The 21,488-nt window shown below is 36.0% G+C and overlaps 1 protein-coding gene across 17 annotated transcripts in view; it reads right to left on the bottom strand.

Moving 5' to 3' along the window:
- The window catches only part of BBX (BBX high mobility group box domain containing), a 312,533-nt gene that overhangs the window by 26,409 nt on the left and 264,636 nt on the right, over positions 1-21,488 (bottom strand). For all 17 annotated transcript variants that reach the window (XM_037835075.1, XM_037835081.1, XM_037835063.1 and 14 more), the window contains 3 exons: positions 7,196-8,204; positions 6,099-6,237; positions 2,885-3,033 (listed from right to left, as the gene is read on the bottom strand). In XM_037835075.1, coding sequence (XP_037691003.1) covers positions 2,885-3,033; positions 6,099-6,237; positions 7,196-8,204 — 1,297 coding nt within the window. The remainder of the gene's footprint in view (positions 1-2,884; positions 3,034-6,098; positions 6,238-7,195; positions 8,205-21,488) is intronic.

The following is a 21,488-nucleotide window of genomic DNA, read 5'->3' as shown; positions in this document are numbered from 1 at the left end:
GGAAGAAGGTGGTATTTAAAGTAATTTTCATTCCTTTTCATTGTAGAGTTTCTGACAAGACCTATCACACTGACATAAACTACTGGGCAGAGACATTTGGGAGACAAGGGGAAGGGAAAAAAGATGACTTGGAAATACAGATACAAACCAAGGAGACCACTGAGAAAATAAGAGTAAACCAAAGCAGGTACTAAGGATTCTGAGATACATAACTGTGTAAATATATAGATATATATAATCCTTTCTTTTAAAAATGATGTTTCAGAAAAATTCAATATATTTTACATAACTTGAAGTATCTAAAAATCCATCAAGTATGAGACGGGAAAAAAAACAGAATGCTGAATGATAATTAAAAATAGAAGAAAACATATAGACAAATGGTAAACTGTTAGAGGAAAAATGTGGTTTCCTATGAACACAAGCTCTTTAACAAATGAGCTAATGATCTGGTATGCAGTATTTGCTTCAAATGATTCATTATGCCAAGGTGCAAAGGGTCTAGAGTCTAAGAAAACAATCTGCTCTATCCCCGAAAGATCAGGCAATTATAGCACAGTTGGTATGATAATTTCATTAATAACTTGTAGGCTAGTACACTGGTACAGCTAATGGCAAATTACAATCAGCCACAAATACTATTTCTTTAGTTTGCTAAATATGGAATATATTAATATTATTTAATTCCTGCTTATTTTAATTGCATCTTGCTCTATGAGTCAGAATGCAGAGCAAAATCTCGAGTCTGGGAATACTTCCCACATGCATAAATATTGATACATTGTATAAGAACCAAGGACTTTGTGGCTCCAGAGGCAAAATGGGGGAATTAAGATGATAACGTACAAAGTATAATCCAAAGCTCCCCAAAGCTATTTCACATCAAAAGAAATACTGTTAATCTCATCTGGGAGAGAAAAATGATATAAAAGACAACTAAAATCCAAGACGTGGTGTCATGAAAACAGATCCTAACTTTAGGGCTTTATAGCTTTACAAAAATAAATCTATTGCTACATTCTTTGAAAGATAATTTTGGCCAACGTTAGAGATCTAAATTAAATGTCTCAAACTACAAGGAGGAGAAGAGAATACATCCTGAACATAATCAATTATGCTCCTTTTATTGGCTTGTCAAGTATTTATCAGCAACTTTAAATCTAAGAATTACAGGAGCTCAAGATGCCTGGCATCTTTGGGTTCATGGACTATTTTGCCTATTCCTAAATATCTCTAGGGCATGAAGACTGTCATTTCATTTGGCAATCCATTACTGTGCTCAGTTACCTACTTGTCAACAAGTCTACTTTCTTTCCTACCTATCTTGACAGAATTTGATACAACCGTTATTTTCCCAGATGACCAAACTCAGTGATACAACACATTTCTTTTTCAGTTCTTTATTCACTAGACTTTGCTTTCACTAAACACAGAGGAAAACCTAGCTAATTCTAAAATGACTATGTATCTCTCTCTACGTTTAATTCATGAAAGGGTTTTTTTTTTCTCAGCTTTCCAATACTGACATGAGATACAGATCTCAAAATGACTTCCCCGTGTCAATTCCAGTGTGCAAAGGAGTTTTTAGGTCTCGAAAGAGAAAGATTTAGAAAGGTTATACCTTAAATATTCCCTCAAAATCCATGAAATTGTATCTCTTCATATTTACCTTTGATCAAAATTATCTATGGCTTGCTTTTTTTTAAATTAAGGAGTAAAGAAATATTATACATCTATATATCTTGATAGATATCTCTCTTTTCCATCATCCACCCATCCATCCACATCCATCCATCCATCCATCCATCCACCAACACACAAAAGGGAATTTGATTTGGTGTAAAGCAGGCAACAGAAAGACACTTTTGCAAGATCTTATAAGAATTCGTCTATCAAATCCTGCTCAGAATTTGATCCTGAAAACAACAAAAGCTCTGTAACACTAGTTCTTCATCTTCTCTTCTCCGTCCCTAAAGGAGAGCTGGATGAATGAGGCCTTTGACACCTGCATGGAAAACTAGAGGTACATTTCCCCCACCAACCTTTAGACCTAAAGTAAAATCAGAAGACAATTTTTCTCAATAGGAGCAATATTTTCAGTTTGAGTAGGAAAATCCATCATTGTACCTGACTGTCAGGGAGCAGGGGAGGGTGTTTAGCATCCCAGGCCCTGCTCCACAAATGTCACCAGTGGCCCCAGTCATCGAGAGTACTGAAAACATTCATGCTCTTTGAAATCCCAATTAGGATCGCAGTATTGTACCTGATGAATGCTGAGATACACCCAAGGAATGCTGATAATTTTAAAAGCTTCCCGAATATACACAGGAGAGAAACTGATATTCTTGAAGATGAATATAACGAATCATTACTCCAAGTTCAGCACGACCAATAAAAAATCATTGCTGGAGTAGTATGAAGAGTTTCATTTTCATTTGGTCTATACTGCTAGTAAAGAATAGAGCCTTTCATCAGACTGTTTCACACTCCCAGAATCCAATCTGTTGCTGACACTGAGAACAGAAGAACTGAACTCAGCAGTGAGTTTCTGCTCAAGAGAAGCACAGTGCTAGAAATTAGAATTCTGGAAGGCAAAAGGCTGAAGACCACATGTAACACTTTAGAAAAAGCTTGACCACACCTTGGCCAATTACATAGGCTGAGATGCTAAAAGACAGAGGCTTGGGAGAATTAGGAAGGAAAGAAGGGAGAGAGAAAAGGGAGGCAAGGACCAAGATAATCTTGGACAGCAATGCAGAATTTTAACTTACTACTACATCAATTCTAAATCCAATTACATATATTAAAGAGAGACACAGGAGATCAGCAGAGGGTGCAGTTGAGATTCTGACCACACTGCAGGAAGGTGTAGCACACATCTAACCTTTGCTGGTTTTAGTTGGTTCTGAAGACACATTTCCAGTCTTCTTCTTTTTTCTTGGGACAGGTATACATTTGCGGTCAAATGTAACAGGACTATACTGAGGGAGGCTGTTGAATTTTTTTTCAAATTCTTCATCCAGCTTTGCTGAGCTAATAAAAAGAGGATAAATCAATCAGCACATGATATAAATATTTGAACAGATATAACAGATACAAGATACATTTTAATGTATTCAATTTGAGAACAGTGTCCCTAAGAATTAGGACATAGTAAATTCCACGTTCTGAAAGAAGTGTCTTTACAGAAATGCTTGAGAGGGTTTATTAACACAGTATTTTTAGCAAGCCCACAAGATAAGCTATATTATTACCTTAAAAAAAGTTGAAACACCATTTAAAATATTAGAATATTTTCTAAGTGGGGAATTTTCCATTCTCTCCTTTGGTATGGGAATTTTTTATAAAGTTCAGTACAAAGCATACTCTATTTAGACATTTTCTCATTCTAGAGAGTCAAATATAGATGTATATATTGGCAAGCTTAAATCAATGCAATCTGGTAATTTTGTAAGGTTAGGTTTTTAAAAGATATTTATTGACTAGCGCTTGGTTAAAAAACACACACACAAATTTTGAATATTAGAAAATAATTCTGGAGTGCTGTCTACGATGAGGATAAAGCACTCAAATGAGCAAAGTAAAGCCAATTTCAACGAACACACTAGCAGAGAGGCAACACAGCTATAACTCAAACCAGAAATGACTTCAGAAATGCCACCATCAAAGCTGGGAAATCCCTGGGCTGGCTGCTGGCTTTCAGTTAGTGAGCTTATTAGCTAAGATGCAACCCACGCAGATGGAGTAGCTGTGGGAGTATCACTGTGCTTGGTAGATGGAAAATGGAGGGTATAATAGGGAGTGAGGAGCAGCTATTCCTACCAACTTACAAGAAATTAATGTGTTAGGTTGCCAGCAAAGGGATATGTACTTGTGATATTTCTTCCTAAAATTGGTCTCAATTTTGGAGGAAAGTGCAAGAATTGGGGAGCAGAGATAAGACCGTCAGGACCATCAGAATGGTCAACAGAAAAGGGCTATTACTAAGTTATATTAAAGCAGCAAGAGGTAGGGGGTGTTTCTCAGTTAAAAAAGCCATCTTTTGTATTCAGTTAAAGAAAATACTTACAGCACCAGAAAATCAAATACTATCTGATACTAATCAGATATCAGAAAGCTACCTATAAGTCTTGAACTTTTCAAATACTCTGAATGTACAAAAGAAAAACATGAAAATGTGAGATGTGATTGGTATGGTACGCTGGGATTTATTTTTTTTTGAAAGGGGAATAATGAGAAGAAGAATATTTATGTTTCTCTTGAAGAAGTCTGTAAAAATGTTTCTCTTAAAGAAGCCAATACCGAGTGAATTTTTCTTGGCTACAGTTAACTCAACAAGTAGCACATTTGAGAAAAGTGGTTAAAATGCTCACTTAGAAATCTCAGAGCAACTTGCATTTCTCACTGTTCAGGTACTATGTTGGCAATTCTAAACAAGGTAAAGCCAAAGTCTGATCCTGACAGGCCAATATTTAAAGAAGGAAAAAAACGAAAACCCCTAAGGTTTACTGTTGATTTAAGCCTGTAAAAAAACCACTCTCTCATTTACATGTATGCGGCTTCCTTAGAAATGACTAAAAACAAAAAAGCCAACCCAAACCAAACCAAAACAAAAGCCCACATATCAATCTCTTTTCAGGGACATCTTTTCAAAAGATTGTTTCACTTTTCTTGGTCCTCAAAGAAGGTTAGTGAAAAAGTCTCTCTTATAGCTTCAGTAGCTCTTAATGGAAGTGGCAGAGAACCTTCTATTGGGGAGCCTTAATGCCTGCTGTTTTCCCCCTAGGAACCCATATTGCCTCCAATGAGACCTGCCGTTCTCTTTACATGGACACCCACATGGCATTAGCAGTTCTTCTAAAAGACACATGGCATTTGCAGGGATGCTCAATAGTCACTTTTTTGGAAATTCTGCATTTGAGGGTATTGACAACGACAAATGTGAGGATTTTCATGACATTGAATATAATGTTAAATAAAACTAATTAGCAGTACTTAGGACTTCTTAAAATATTAGGAAAAAGGAAATATGTACAACTATAAAAAATAAATCTGGATATAAATAATCTCAAAGAAACATGATCATGGGAAATAATTTCTACCTTCCTGCTTTGTAAGGACTTAGATAGAGCTTTAGAATTAAACAGACTTTAAAGCACTATAACTTCAAGGAAAAAATATTCCGCAAACAGAAATGCAAATATTTATGAACAAATACTACACGCACTCAATGCATAAAATTTGCATACTTTTAAACACTTATGAAAAAATAAGGAGAATATAAAAATGTACTTATTTCTATTCAATGAATTCTTTTCAAATTGGGATAATAAGAACTCTCAGAGGCTTTTCTAAACAGTACAACTGAATTTGCAGATACTTGCCTCACCAACCTAAAGTATTGGATTTCTTAACTTACTAACAAAATGCTTATGTTAAGATTGTTATTCAGAGTCATTTGGCATAACATTAAAAATTAAATAATCTTTTAATGATTTTATCTCAATGTATGCTTAATGCTTAATACATTTCACTACATTAATTAATACATTAATTCAACTTGTTGTTAGAATATTCAACCTAATATTTTTATCTTAGAGCAATAGAACCAGATTTAAACACAAGAGGCTCAGAAGTATAGGTATAATTTCATTTACCCTCACACTTTTCAGTTGGCATTTTGTAAACACAAGTACATATATTTAGAAATACTGAACGAAGAATATATGGTATACAAATGGGGCAAAATGTAAACATACTTAATATAATATCCATTCTAAGCTTTAGAAGGGAAAACGAATCCTGAAGACATTAAATGATATACACAATGTCATACCACTAATACATGGTGGACCTTGATTCAACCTCAGTCCTAAGTCTGAAAGCCACTTATTTTCCACTCCAGATAAAATGTGAATGACACTATCCCATATACAACTATGTTAATGACAGGAATTAAGTGATACACTGGTTTTGTATTCCAGTACTTAGTAAGGATGTAGTAAATGCTGAACCAATACTCAGAAAACTTTTACCTTGAAAATCCTACCACATTTGGGGTCTGTGCAGTGCAGCTGACCAGGCACATAGGCACTTACCCAAGGAGAATGTCTTCCTTTGGCTTTGTCTTCTTGAACTTCTTGCTCCCACTGGTCCCACTCTGGTTAAATGCCCAGCTTTCTTCATTCCAACACCCTTCATGATCAGAAGAGTTTCCTTTACCTGAGCTTCGTTTCCCTAAGGAAATTCAAGAGAAAGGATGTGTTTAATATATTTGTGGGGTGGGGGAAATCATCTTAGTTGTTTCCCTAGTGACCTCTTGACCCATTAAGTTTCTTTTGCCAGATGCTAGTTGTAACTACTTCAGAATCCCCTAGGAGTGATTTATATTGGATCACCTTTAATAATGGAAATGCAAAAAATTCACCTACAATCTCTGAGATTAGGTATTGTGCGACTCCAGAAACAGGCTGGTTATTGCTATTGGAGAATCAGCCTAAGGTGTGGGAGCCCTTTGCTGGTGGGCACAATTCTGATTTCCCAGACTCACTAGAATGACATCCCTGGAGAACTATGTACTCCTAAGTATCTTCACTGAAGGACTGTTAAACCTATGACTCACTCATCTCGTTGTAATTTAGCTAGGCAAGTGGTAGTCCTGTAGTCAGAGAATATATTTTAAAATAGATGAGTTTATATGAAGCACTCTACGGAACAACTGGTTTTTGGATGCTGTCGTGTTTTAAAGATCCATTCACTTTCATTACAGCTTTGATTACCCAATAGAGAAGGCCAGATCACTTACTTCTAGGAACTAGAGGTCAACATTCTGCCAAGCATACCTCCTTCATGTAGGAAATTCTTTCTATCAGATTTAAAACCACACTAGAATCTCCAACCATTCAATATTGATCCTTCTAAAAAGCCCATGCCAGTAAAAAATCACTTGAATTATTTTGAATACCTGTTTCCCAAGAACTGCCTACAAGATGAATATTCTTAACGATGCTAGAAAACATGTAAGTAAAATGACAAATGTATATTTATATGATCCATAAATCATAAAGAACTATAGAAATGTAATAAATTATTTCGATATCATATTGTTCTTTATGACTTTTCTTTACAGTGGGTCTACAGGAGAAATTAGACTTGGTTTTTGTATTTCCTTTTTAGATTTGTAGAAATCACTTACCTCTGTCAACATTCGCTCGCAGAGAGGTGAGCATGCCCTCGGACACCAGGGTTTTATAAAGAGCACCTTTGCAAGACCTCTCAGATTTCCTGGAGCCACAAGTCTCTACTTTTCTGTGACAGTTACTGTCCTCGGGCTTGGCCTGTCCTGACAGGCTAGGTGGTAATGCATCCTCCGTGGGGGTCAATGGTTCTGCTTTTATACCCTCTGGCACCTCACCAGAAATGTTCTTGCTGGCAGAAACACTGATGAAATCTGGAGGTCTTAACTCTTTGGTGGTGTCTGAGGATTTCTCCTTTGACATTTTCTTCTCTCTTGATTTCACCTTTTTCTTTGGAGGCTTGGCATCCAAAATGCTTCCCTTGCTACTTGAGGACGTGCGGACCTTCTTGCGAGGAGTTTCTCCAAGTTTCTCAATGCCCCAGTCTCCCTTTGCAACAGCTTCAATGGTGTATATGACACTCTCAATGTCAGACTCTGAAGACTGCCTCTTTTTACAAGTCTTCTTCGGTGTGGATTTATCATTTCCATGTCGGTCCACTTTGCTTTTCTTCTTTTTCTTTTTTAGCTTTTCTGGTTTGTTTAATGATGTGGGATCATCAATGATCATAATTCCATGAGGATGGCACATGTGATCCTTTCTGCTAGGAACATCACTTATTATTATCTTACTACTGGCAGAGTAAGAAAAATCTGGGAAGTGACTACATTTTTGATCTTCCTCTAATTCTTCCTTTTTTATTTCTTTGGGATCTTCTACTTTTATAGCCATTATATCATCCACTTGCAGCTCTTCAAAATTTCTTAATTCCTTAGAATCTCTTACATTTTCTTTAGCTGCTGTTTCAAATTCTGCTTCCTTAGGTAATCTGGCTTCATTTGTTTTTTCCACTTCTATATCCCTTTCTTTCTTTCCCTTCTCTAATTCTTTAATTCTTCCACCATCTGATTCATTTGCCTTTATTAGCTTTGATTCTTCTATTTTCACCCCCTCGGATGCCAGGCACATCTAAATAGTTAAAACAAAAATGGGAGGACACCAAAAAATATCTCTATTAGTCCATACTCAAAATTAGTTTAAACTTTTAAATAATATTCCCTTTCAAAAATGATCAAAATAAACTTCAAACTTCAGAATAATCAGTATCCTTCTGCCAAAAGAACTTAAATGCTTCAAATTAACAAAAGGCTTTAGGCATTAAGATATATTCATTAACACTAGATAAGCATATACTTGAATTCTCATTTTCCAACTTAAGCAGAAGCTTTTCACACGAAAATACAATTTGATGGAATGAATATGGGATCCAGAGTTAAAAGATCTGAGTTGGCTGGAATCTTAGTTTTGCTACTTATTAGCTTTTGACCTAGAATGAGTCATTTTACTCCGCTGAGTCCTCTGTCTCCTTTGTAAAATGGAAATGATAACGTGAAAGCCTATCTCAGGATTTTGTGAGGTCTAAATGAGATGACACACATATGGTAGTGTTTAGTAAATCATCCGAAAACTGTTTTGATGACTCCTGGGAAAATGAGAAAAAGAATAATTTCTACCTATATACTTGAAATTAGAAACATCATCATAATTCATATCTATAGAATGTTTCAGTTCTTTTTTTAAAAAAAACAACATTGTATGTCCACATATGCTTATCTACAGCTAAAAAACCACAAAAGCCATGAAAATGGAAAGGTTTTTCACAACTCATTTGGGGGCACACTCAATCTTATCTGAATTCATTTGGCTACAAATCCTGACCTTAGCTGATGTTTAAACAGTCTTAATCTGTATCTCACTGAATGTGAACATTCATATGTTTTTGCTATTGGAATATTCATATATTTTAATAAGCATTGGGGGATTACATACTTTAAAGTACATATACAGTATCATTTTTCCAAAATCTGAAAAATCCTGAATACCAAAATACATCTAGTCCCCAGGGAGTTCGTTAAGTGACTAACGCAGTTTTTAATCTTCATTAAAACTCAGTAAACACTCATTACACGACTCGTAAGTGCCAGGTCCCACGGAGCTCACTAAAGATACAAAGATCAATAAGGCTGGGTTCTCTGCCTTTGAGGAATTTATCAAGAAGTCAAGCTAGTAATGTCTATTGGGCCAAGGGCAGCACAGGAATCCTTAGCAAAATTTATTTTATCTACATTGCATTAGCAACTTAGAGGAGAAAGATTATTGGAGCTTGCTGAACCAACACAAAATCAAGCACATGAACAGCACATGATCCATTTAAAAAAAATCACCATCTTGTCAAATGGCAAGTTGTCAGAGATCATTAACATCTGCAAAATTCATTTTTAAAATGGATAATATATTGAATAAAATATCAGATGCTCTGTTACATCATTTTTCTCCTATTCCTTTCAATGCATTACAAATCTTTCTGTAAGAATTATGTTATGATTAGTAAGTCTGGGAAGAAATTGGTGAATTATAGGAGACAGACAATCCAAGTTTTAAAGAAATGAATATGACAAGAGTACCCAGTTCTTCAGATCATTCACGGAAAAGATATAAAATATTAAGGATTCACGATGCAGCTGTCTTTTTCAAGAACTCATGGAAGTTAACATTTACTGGCTATAGGGAACTGAGAACTTTCCTCTATTAAACCTAGCCAGAAATAAGATCAAAGCAAAGTTTTATCTTCAGTTAACTCTGAAACATTGACACATTTAATCTTCCCTGCATATTTTATTTTCATGGCAGAATGTGAAGTTGTTGGATTGTTTTTTTTTAAACAATTTAAAAATAATTTCTCTTTTCCTTTCTCAATTATCCTTGTCCTTCATAAATAACTATCCCATGTGGGGAGAGGAACTATATTAGTTCTGGAAAGAGGGTGAGAAAGGCACCCTAAAAAAAACTTTGTGGTTTTTTCAATCACTATCACTCTTCCCATCTTTAATAACTCATTTCAAGGACCTTTTATCATATAGGTGTTGGTTTTAACAATGGTATGCTGACTGTGCATTTGCACAGGTTTATCTTAGCAAACATAATAATACTTTGCAAACTCTATTCTCTGTTCAAATATATTTCAAAATGATTTTCATCACCCCTGATACGATTCTAGACTAGGGCTGAAATGGAACAAATGCAGACATTCACTCTGGGGATGTATTCTGGGAAATAGTATAATATTTCTTATATAGGTAATTACATTGAGCACTAGTCACACTTTACTTCCTTGTTTCAGGCTCTTAAAAGCATTTCACAAATAGATTATTATAATTATAGTAGATTATAATCCTAAATTATTTAAAAGAAACAATTATATCATTCAAAGTGAAATTAAAAACAAATAATTTAATAAAAAATTATGTCACAAATATACTTCTTAATCAAATCTAAAACAAAAAACAAACAAATCAGACTCTTAGAGTGTGGTGTTACTTTAGAGGTCATCTACTCTAACCCTTCCAATGCAGGAATTTATTTTACTACAATATCCCTGAAAATCAATTACACAAAGGTAGCTGGCATATTATTCCATTGTAGAGGGCAGTACAGTTGGAAAAAAATTAAAATATTGAGCAAAAATCTATCACTTTATAAATTCTACCCACTGGTCCTAGTTTTTTTCTCTGAAGACACACAAATTAATCTATTTTTCTCTCATGTGAAAGAATTTCAAATACTTGAAGACAGAGTTTCTATTCCCATAAGTCTCTTTGCCTGATACAATGTTCCCAGTTCCCTGAATAGCTTGTCATAGCCTTTAATTACGCTTCCTAACGTTTCAAAAGTTGGGTCTCTCTTATCTAGATGCAGTATGGTGTCCTGAAGGGAGAATGGATTTTTTTGAAAAGAACTGGGTTCATGATCAAGCACCACAGCTTGCCTAAGGCTACACAGTAAACTGTGCAACTTGGACTTGAACCCATCTAAGGAAACAGAGAAGGTGAAATGGAGAAACAGTATCTCTTGCACTGCGTTGATCGAGAAGTAAAAATGAACAAATGTGTATGAACATGATTTGTCAATGACAAAGCTTTTCAAGGATTGGGAGAAATGGATACTTTAATTTGGAAATATCATTCTTAGATTATGTTCCTAGCCTTGCTGTAATATTCTAGATGAGAAGTGGAACTACTGTCAGTTTGATAGGGACACTACATACCTTTTAGCAGGGCCCAGGGATGAATTACTATTACCACTTTTTTTTTTAACAGGCAGGTCACAGTTTTGGCTTGTATTGGATTCACAGTCTATATTCGTAGAATATATATATATTTTGTACCTAGATGCAAGATATTCCACTTATCCTTACAAAAGTCTGTTCTTTTGAAATCTAAATGAAGCCATTCCAGCTTTGTGGAATGTACATTAGTAAGTCTGCTATTTGTGTCTTCATCCAATTCTTTGATAAAATGTTGAGTAGTACATAACTAAGGACAGAGCCTTCTGGCAAACTTCTAGACATCTTTAATCAGGTTGATTTGAATGTTAATAAACATCAACAACTGGAGAGTTTTTAAAATCGGTCTAAATTCCTATTTTGTTCACAAGGACATTGTAAGATTATCTTTCAAAAGTCTCTCTGAAAACTGGATACAGCATGCCAATAACATTCTCTTTGCCTATTTTGTAACCACACCAAAATAGAAAATGATGATTGTTTGTCTATCAGTCAGGGTTTCACTAAGCAGACGGAAACCACTTCCAGCATCTCTAGCAGAGAAATCTAATGCAAAGAATAGGTTGGTTACACAGCTGATGAAAAACAGAGACACCGAAACGGGAGGTGGTAAGGCAACCTGGGAATTAGCACCACAGGAAGCACAGTAGGCACAAATGAGGGAAAGAGTGTTACTGAAGCCCCGGGGCCAGGTGTCTAATGGGAATTGTAACCATTCTGGGTCTATCTGGAGGGAGGTGGATCCACAAGGAAATGCTGCCTCTGTTTTGCCCTCCACCCTACCCACATACTCCCTACTTCTTATCCCCTAGTATCATCCCATTGGCTGAACTCAGGCTGAAAACCAGGGGACATGTGGGCCAAGGAAATGCAGTCTGCAGTCCCCTGGGATGTAAGGCAGCGTGCAGGGTGAACAGACTCGGGTCCAGCACATTTAACAATGACTTATTCTGGGAAACCTCGAAATCCCCAAATTCCACTTTCTTTTCTATGAGTTCAAACATATTATTAGAAATAATTTTCTGAAGTTTCCAGGAATTAAGCACATTTTGAAAAAAGTTCATTTGTTCTTTTACTGAGATCGTGGTGTGTGTGTGTAAAGGAAGACGGAGACAGATCATCATCCCTTTGGGCCTTATTACATTTTAGTATCTATTTCCATGTATCATTCTGGAATTTTTTTGAAAGTCACTTCTCCTTAAGTCTGGGGCATATGTTTGGAACATTTGGAGCATTCTTAGCTGTAACTATGTTAAACATGTGGTGAGTAAAATGCCCAATGGTTTTTGTCTTTACATTTTTCTATGGCTATGTTGGCCACCTTCTTCTAAGCACTTTAGTTTCTTGTCTCAGAATACAAAATTCACTAAAGATAAATTCTAGGGTTCTTGTTTTTGTAGTTTATCCCCCTGTCATTTAGGCAATTCCACATGAAATGAACAGAACTTGGGAGCAGTTGTGGGTGTGATAACTCTTATAAGATGCCACCACTCTTAAATGTGAGCAAATTCTATACTGAGAGACAATTTCAAAAGGAAGGGGTTCTAGAATAAAATTGTCTAGCACTGCAAACTGGCTCTGCCAGTGATTAAGCTCGTTTTTACTAAACAACTCTGTGCCTTACATTCCCAATGTAGAAAATACAGATGTTAATATCATTTACCTTAGGAGTACTGTGAGGTTCAATGAGATGTACATGAACAGCACTTAGAATAGTGCCCCGTACAGCATAAGAAAAATATATTGTGATAGCCAATCCGTATGGGACCTTATTCCATATAGAATCATTATTAATAGTAATATTTATATTATGTCATAAATAGCATGCCGTGGCCTTGGCAGTCTAAGTGCTTTACTCTAATTTTTCATTCTAGGGTTGAATGATTCCACAATTGGAAATATAAATAGACACAACAATATTAGATTCAGGAAGACCTCAAGTCAGTTTTCTGTCAATAACAAACTCTGAACCATATAATTAACCTCAGTTCTACTTTTGGGTTCAAGTGTATTTAACTTACCTTTGGTACATATATCAACATTTTGGTGGGAATTATAAATGTGCACAGAAACTCTATTAAGCACATATGCAAGGACATACACAGATAAGCATACAAAAGACATGTAAGAACATAAATCACTGTGAACTCAAGTGAATACAACTTCATTGTGGCAAATAAACAATTCATGTCTGTTAATAATTTTGTCAAGTTACCCTCAAAAGAGGGTTGGTTGCTAGTTAAGCCTTGAAACAGTACATGCCTTGGTAAATGATAATTTATTCTTCTATTATATTTTAAGTTGAACAATAACCTTATTTGAAAAGGAGAACGCAAAATCGTATGCAGGACACCTTCTGGATAGAATGAATCCCCATGCCTATGTTCAAAGAAGTTAAAATGTTAATGTTTTAAATCAAATGCTGGGATAAATAACTTGATATTTATTGTCTATTCCCTCAGGTACAACTCCATTTTGTACATAACTGTTAAGTTTATCTTAATTTTAAAACCCATATGTTCAACTACAAACTCAAGGGGTGCAAAGAGTATCTTGTTCACCTTTGTATTCTCCTCCGTGAATCTCAGAGTACCTTTCAAAAAGAAGGTATTCAACAGATAGTCATGTTAAATTGAATGATTCATTAGTTCTGAGGTAATATGATGAGTGGAAAATGCATTCTGATTCATACAAGGAGAGAGTTACTTTAGGAGTCTATAAAATAATGCTAATTATGACCAGGCCACTTTTTGCAAGGTCAGTAGTCACACTGTCCTTAGCTAGGCTCCCAAGAACACCAGTGATAATTACTCACCAATATTTTAACTTAACTCTGTCAAATGAAATCATGCTGAGGTTCCTTGCTGTTTTGTGTAATCAGGAAGGTCTGACAGTGATGTGCTGAAAAGAATGTAACTAACTCCCAAAAGGAAACCGAAAGTCAGTATTTGATAACGAGAGCCAAAGGATGTATGTGTTGGACAGATGTATAACAAGTTATTCTCTTCAAAACGAATATAAAGAAAACACTTGGGAGCATGGTGGAAACATGGTGAAGAGGTGAAATGGGCTATTTTTTTTATGTTCCTGGATTCAGGAATGTTGCCATTTTCAGTTCAGGCAAGGCTGCAACTTAGTCTCAGGGTTTGTTATTGGGGACTCACTTTAAAAGTGCTACCAAGCTTTTATCTTTTTGAATCAAAGACATTTTTAAATATATTCCTTTTGACAAATGTTCAGATATTGATTCATTTCTTTAATATGTTTTGCTTTAAACGACTAATGAGCAAAAAATAATAAATCATGTGTACCAGGTAAGGACACTATAGAAGTAGAAACCATTCAAATGGTACTAAGAAATAGGTAAGTAGTTCCAAAATGTGCCGCATGTTATTTCACTCTTAACTATATGTTGTCTTTCATTGCCTATTATAAAGGAGGCAGCTAAATTAAAAACAAGCAGCTGTGAAAACAGACCCATTAACACTAATCAAGAAGTTTCAATTTTAAAATCTCTTCTTTTTAGAACAAAACAAATGTTTTGCAGCCAAGGTATATTTACAATAATTTTGTACTGGCTTATCATCTGCCAAAACAGTGCAGACATAACCTTAGGATGGCATTTAGCAGTATTTTCCAAGATGCACATTTTCCCCATAATTAAATAAAACCAGAATGTTTTTGCCATAAAAAAACACACTGGCTGACAGTTTCTGAGAATAAAGAGTGTTAAGAAAATTTGTTTCTCTTTATCGTAAAATATAACTGGTCACAGAACAGTGGTTTAAGCTTTTCTCCACACTAAAATCTTGCATATTAAAAAGTTTTCTATTTGGTTTGCTGAAACAATAGTGCCAGGTGAAATGGTGGTTTAAATGTTTCTCTTTACTCGCTATTGCTGTTATGGAAGACTTAGGATGAAGTGGGGGTGTCCTTTGCTCCATAAGGCCATCTGCTAATGTCTCCCCAAAAGATGTTAAAGGCAGTCTTATGTTACACTCTTACAGTTTAGTTCCTCCAAAACTAAGATGGTTCAACCGGGAATGAGATGAAAGTTTTAGAATTGGAGTTCTCTAAAAATGGTACACAACATGAAATAAGAAAGGTAGGGAAAGAAACATACCACTTTCAAAAAAAAGTCCTCTTAAATGTACTTTAAGTATCAAAAATTTGTTTATATAATACCTTAGGAGGAGGAACTGAGGTGAGATCTGCAGGTTGATGTTCTGGCTTGAGGGGGTTACACCAGGATGGAGGAGACAATGCACATGAGGACAGGAAACAAATGGAGTCAAAAAACAATCAAATACCATTGCTAACTGGGAGTGGTAGGGGAAGCTAACGTGACTGGAAGGATCACAACCAAGTAAAATTATTTATGGGATTCCTCTCTTCAATTTGGGTATATAATTTCTACAATTTTATCATAATTCAGCTTTTCTTAAAGCCAGCCATTACTTTCCATAAGATTAAATTTGTACAGATACCAGAATAAATTCATCCTTACCTATTATTTCATTTTAATTATAAGTGGCTTTCGCACATAAGAGTGTGAGAAAAACTATACAGTTGAGGCTCTGAAAATGTCTTCTTCCTTTTAGGGTAATAACTTTTCAGTTTCCTTAGACTCACCAGACCTATAATCCTGCTCTTTTATATATAAGTGTATCTGGAGAAATCCAGCATCCTCTTCCTTCAACTCCACCTTAACAAGTAACTAGTTCCACAATTTGAGATTAAGAAGAAAAGTATAACACAGACAAGGGATACCACAGTCCAAAGCCAGCAACTGTACAGTGACTGTCTTACTTTTATCTGTGCTCCGAGGAATGGGTCTCTGCCTTCCAAACTAAACTGTCTAATTAGCTAGCAATTTCTGCCCTTAGAATTAAGATTTCCTCAATTATTCCTTCTCCTTAAGTATCTTTTATCTCTTCTTTTCTACTGGCAAGGCCTCCCCTTTGTTCACAAACGTCCAGGCTCCCTGAAGCAGGGCTCCAAGGTCAGGGAGCCTTGGAGTCATCTCTGACTCTTCCTTTTCTTTGCCTCTCACATTGATTCAATCGCCAAATCCTACCGAATCCCCAATAACCTCCCGGCTATCTGTTTCTGCCTCCATTCCCATGGCCAGGCCCCAATTCTTGTTCTCATCTTTGTGTACCTGTCTGCCAAGTGAATCTCTCCAAGTGCTCCTTTCATCGCTGCATATACCTACCCCAATGGCTCCTCATTACTTCCAAGCACAAATTTCTTCGCTCTGCACTAATCATCTTCCAAATTTTGACCAGCAGCTACATTCCACCTTCATCTTCCATAAATTTCATAGCGCAGTCCTCTACACCTGCCAGTCTGATTTACTTGTTGCCATTTACATATCTCACATTTGGTTGCCTTCATCCTTCCATCTCTCTGTTTAATTATGCAGAAGTGATAACCTATACTGCATATGGGTGGTCAGGTGTATAAGAGAAGAAGAGGGCCAAGTGTAAGTGGATGACGTTAGTGACTGTTGGCTTCGGGGTTAGGGCTTATTAGGGAAAATAGAGGGCTGAGGCTTTTGGAGAACAAATGCCTCTTTAAGGAGGTAGCCACTAATCAGCTCTGGCCAATTATTCTCATGCAGAAAGGCTGATCTAACCCAGTATCTCCAAATCCTCTAAATTTTCATGAGAAGTCAGAAATCTGTGTTTTTTTTTTTAAGTGTGGTTTTAAAATATTAGTCACTAATTCAAATTTAAAATATGGTACAGATCAACAAAATGTGGGCCAAAGTAAGCATCTATGCAAGTTGAGTACAGCTAAAATGCTGCCAGTTTCAACCTCTGTTCCTAAACAACTCTTCAACAAGAACCATATCTGAGCTCTTTCTTAGTGCTTGGTCCCTAGAACACTCCTGTTAATATTATTTCTCTCTTCCCTGGCTTAATACACTCATTTTCTGTGTCACTCATCACTCAAGTAGAAATTCATTATCTCATCACATACTTTCCCATGAAATTGTTTGTATTACTTATTTCTTATTCATTAGCTTTTCATATCTTATCTCTCTACAGCTAGAGAATAAGCTCCTTGAGGGCAAATTATGGTTGTATATCATAATTTCCTGTAACTCTTAAAAATATCTTCCAAAGTACATTCACAAATAGGCATTTATTTAAGGATATAAGATGTATCTAAGCAATTTCAAAAGAACAGGCATCTTTAAAAAAGAAAATATCAGCCCCATTACTCTGACAGTAGCCTTAAATAATATGTAATCTTATTCAGCCATACAAATGTGTAAAGTATCTTCCATGGATACTTCTATAACAAGTAGAATAACTCCTATATATAATAACTCCTATAAGAAGCAATTTACACAGTATTTTATTAATCTAAAACAAGGCAAAAGAATAGTCCAGTGTTTAACAGCACAGGCTCTGGAGACAGACTGCCTGCATTCCCACCTTGGCTCACTTAGTGTCCACATGACTTTAGGCAAGTCAGGCAACCTCTATGTGCTTCAGTTTCCTAGCCTATAGAAGAGTGATGATAAAGTCTGCCTCTGAGGACAGCTGTGAGGATTAAATGGTTGCTTACATATAAAGTACTTGAAACAGTATACAACACATGGTAGGTACTCAATAAATGTTAGTCATTATTATCTTAAGTTAGATAATAAAACTTACTTGCAGGTAAAATCCGCTATTAAAGTTTTTAAAGAATAATAAGATTCTTTCAGAAAAATAAGCAGTAAAACAAAGAATATTTTGAGGATTATGTTCCAGCCTAGTAACACTCCAAAACACCAAAACTGTATTCAGAGGTGAAAAGTTTCTATATCAGGATCTTACAAGAAATCTTAAAGGTTATTTTTTCGTACTAAAAGTATGTGTACATACACAAAGAGGTAGCTTTGGCAGCATCATTGTTATTGACATGTAGCAGGCTCTCGATAATTATTGTTAGCATAAATGAATAAACTGCACTGCTCCAGAGATCCTAAAGGGAGTAATTTTCTTTGCAGAAACATGCAGATAAAGGTGTCTCTGATTTTCTTCAGAACGTCCTGCAACTGTAGCAACTATAGTACACAATATGATCTCTGGGGAAACGTTTTGCTGTTCTTTTTATGATGCGTCCTAATTTACTTCAAAACGAGAGGAACAATATAGTACCTGTGTGTAACTTAACCGATTAACTGAATAGTTCATACTTCATGAAGGTAACATAAAGCATAATTTTTTCAATTTCCTCACCCAGCAGTACTATGCCAAATCTCCCTTCCTGACTGAGTAGCAGTTTCCTTAACAATACCTGGAACAGATCCCTGAATTTTCAGGTCACTTTCAGCTATTAAAAGACCACCATTTAAAATGCCAATCAAATGCCTGAATCAGGACCTTCTCTTCTTTCCCCAGGGCAGATCCTGGCTCCAGGGACCGGGAAGCGGGGCAGGGTCCCTACATTGACAAAAATTAAGAGTACAGGATGATCTGAGTTTCTCACCCTCTGATGCCAACTTCTTCCAACTTGCTTTATATCTGCTTAAGTGGGTACACTGCACAGCAATAAATACATGCCTAAAATATTTCTTGCTTCTTGCCAAGCAGAAGACATTTCTTGCAACCAACTCCTCCTATTTTGGGGAGATCTGCTCATTAACTCTTCTTCCCACTCCAGTCTCCTGGTGATGTTGAGTTTAGGTCCTTCCGAAGACCTAAAGCCTCTGGTATTAGGAAGGGGGAATGGTGGAAATAAAACTAACTGTCCATGGATATGCCTTTATTTGTTCATTTGTTGCTGTTAACTCTGCATAAGATTGAATGACTTTCTCAGGGGATGCCAAGAGCAGAGGAAATATTCAAAATATTTAACAGGCAGGAGTGCCAACCAAACAGAAGAGACGTGGCCTGAGGGCTGGAACACAGTCCTGCAGGCCATGTACTGTGCCCTCCAGTTGCTGGAATGGTCAGGGAAGCCTAAGGATGCTGGCAGACGAGCTGCTTCTTGCACTTAGAGGTTTTGGGTCATACATAGGCTTTTTACTAATACTAGGAAGTATTTTTGTATTTTAGTACCAAGACAGTTGTATTGGTACAAACCAATTGAATATCACTCCTGCATATGGCAGGTCATCAAAGAGCCCTGAGTGAAGGCCTCTCTGTTGCCGACTTCCCTGACTGTGCCACACCTCTCTCTGCCAACCCCTCCCCATCCCAGCTCCCCTTACTGCCTTATTCCATGGTTTCTTGCTCTTGATTGCTTTTGGCTGATCAAGCTGAACTACTTTTTATTTGTCCACTTGACCCCTGGGAAACCTACATGTCCTTACTATGCCAAAACTGCAACTGCAGGGACACTGCAAGTTTCTCCCTGTTGTCAACTTCTTGCAGTTATCTTTTAGCTTGGTTAGATAGGTGTAGGGTACAACAATAAACCTATTTCTGGAAAAACATTTGCTTTTCACCAAAGAATGAGAAGACACTTCTTGCATGTACCACCCCAATCTTGAACAGCGGTTCCCTAGAGCCACCTTCACTTAGCTTGACAGGGCACAGGAATGAAAAATGGAAAGCATTTCCCTCCTTTCCTCCATAAGACAAAAGGAAAAGCCAAATTATTTTGGATAATTTGGGGGTGGTGGTGAGGGAAGGGACTTTATAAATCCCCAAAGAAGGGTCTGGTCCAAATTGAAGGTGGATTCTTGGTGGCTCTCCCTTTGAAATGTGTGAATGTAAAGCTGCTTCAGCTGTTTCTTCACATCTGATATAACAGCACTGATTCTGGGCAAAAGGAAAAATCCCCCTCAATATCCTGTTATATTTACTTAAAGAGGTATCAGAAATAATTGAATACTGTATTTTGTTAAAGAAAAATGAATATCAAATATACATGAAATAAATCGTGAAGCTCATTTCTAGTGGTGATTATTTGGACTTGTTGACTAAACCATTGTGCACATATTTACGTTTAATTAAAAACTAGGAAGGTTTCAAGATGCTACTTTAAACATACTATACTAGTATTATGGTATTATTTCATGTGGTAGAAATAAGAATGTAGGAATACATTTTTTGTAAATTATTTTTTAGCGACCCTGTTTCATCAAAAGCATGCATTTTTACTTGAATATTATAAGAAACTAAGTTTGAGAATAAGCTGATTTACTATAATTGGAATAGGTTTATTTCAGTCATTTTACCCCTTTAAATTATGATACCAGCACTCAAACATCTGTTAAACTATAGCATCTGTTTCATATTTGGGATGCATCCCTACAAATTAGAAGAAAGTTCTTTTTAATGAGCTCTGATTTAATAGGGAATAGTTTTCATGACTGTTACATCAAAGAAAGAAAATGAGAAGACAAATTCATCTCTTTAGCACCACCCACAGCACAAAGTACCTCAAAGGTTCATAAGTTTTTAACACAAAACTGTTTCATGAAGACATAGTATAATAATGAAAGCGTGTGTGTGTGTGTGTGTGTGTGTGTGTGTGTGTGTGTGTATAGAATTATATAACAAAGGAAAAGCAGAAGGCCCTATATTCCTATTATTCAAGAAAAATAACCACTTCTTTCAAATAAATAGTTCTGACAATCTATATAGTCTTTAAAATTCTAGACAAATTCATGACCTTAGTCTGGCTACTAGGACTTGTTTACAACTTTCACTCCAAAGGCATTCCTTTTGCCAGATCATTTTACTGTTGCAGTTATATCTCAACTAGTACTTTGCCACTGATTCACTCAGTTCCTTTCAGAACTGCTATCTTCATAGGTTTTTCTTAGAGTTTTCCACCATTTGTAGCCCTCTATTTGGGACTATATTAGTCTTATGCAAGAGCATGTCAGCTTAATCATAAGACAAAAATGGGCCAACTTGTTTCACTCATTATATACTTCTTTACTATATCAGAACTTTTTATTTTTAGATTTATGATTTGGATCTGGCTAGACTTTAAAAGCCTAATTTAAAGATATCAGTATTTAAAACTCCTGTATTTTATGATTTAAGGTATCATAAAATTTAGAAAATGATATGCCTACCTAATAAGTTTCAATAAACTACAACAATTTTAAAGGAACCTTATCACTCATAAAAGAAGTCAGAGGAATCTCACTGGAAGGAAGCCAGAAAAATGAG

Source organism: Choloepus didactylus, chromosome 1 (assembly GCF_015220235.1).
Source record: "Choloepus didactylus isolate mChoDid1 chromosome 1, mChoDid1.pri, whole genome shotgun sequence".
Classification (NCBI taxonomy): Eukaryota; Metazoa; Chordata; class Mammalia; order Pilosa; family Megalonychidae; genus Choloepus; species Choloepus didactylus.
Note: the sequence above shows the minus strand (reverse complement) of the source record. Positions and strands in the feature narration are given on the sequence as shown.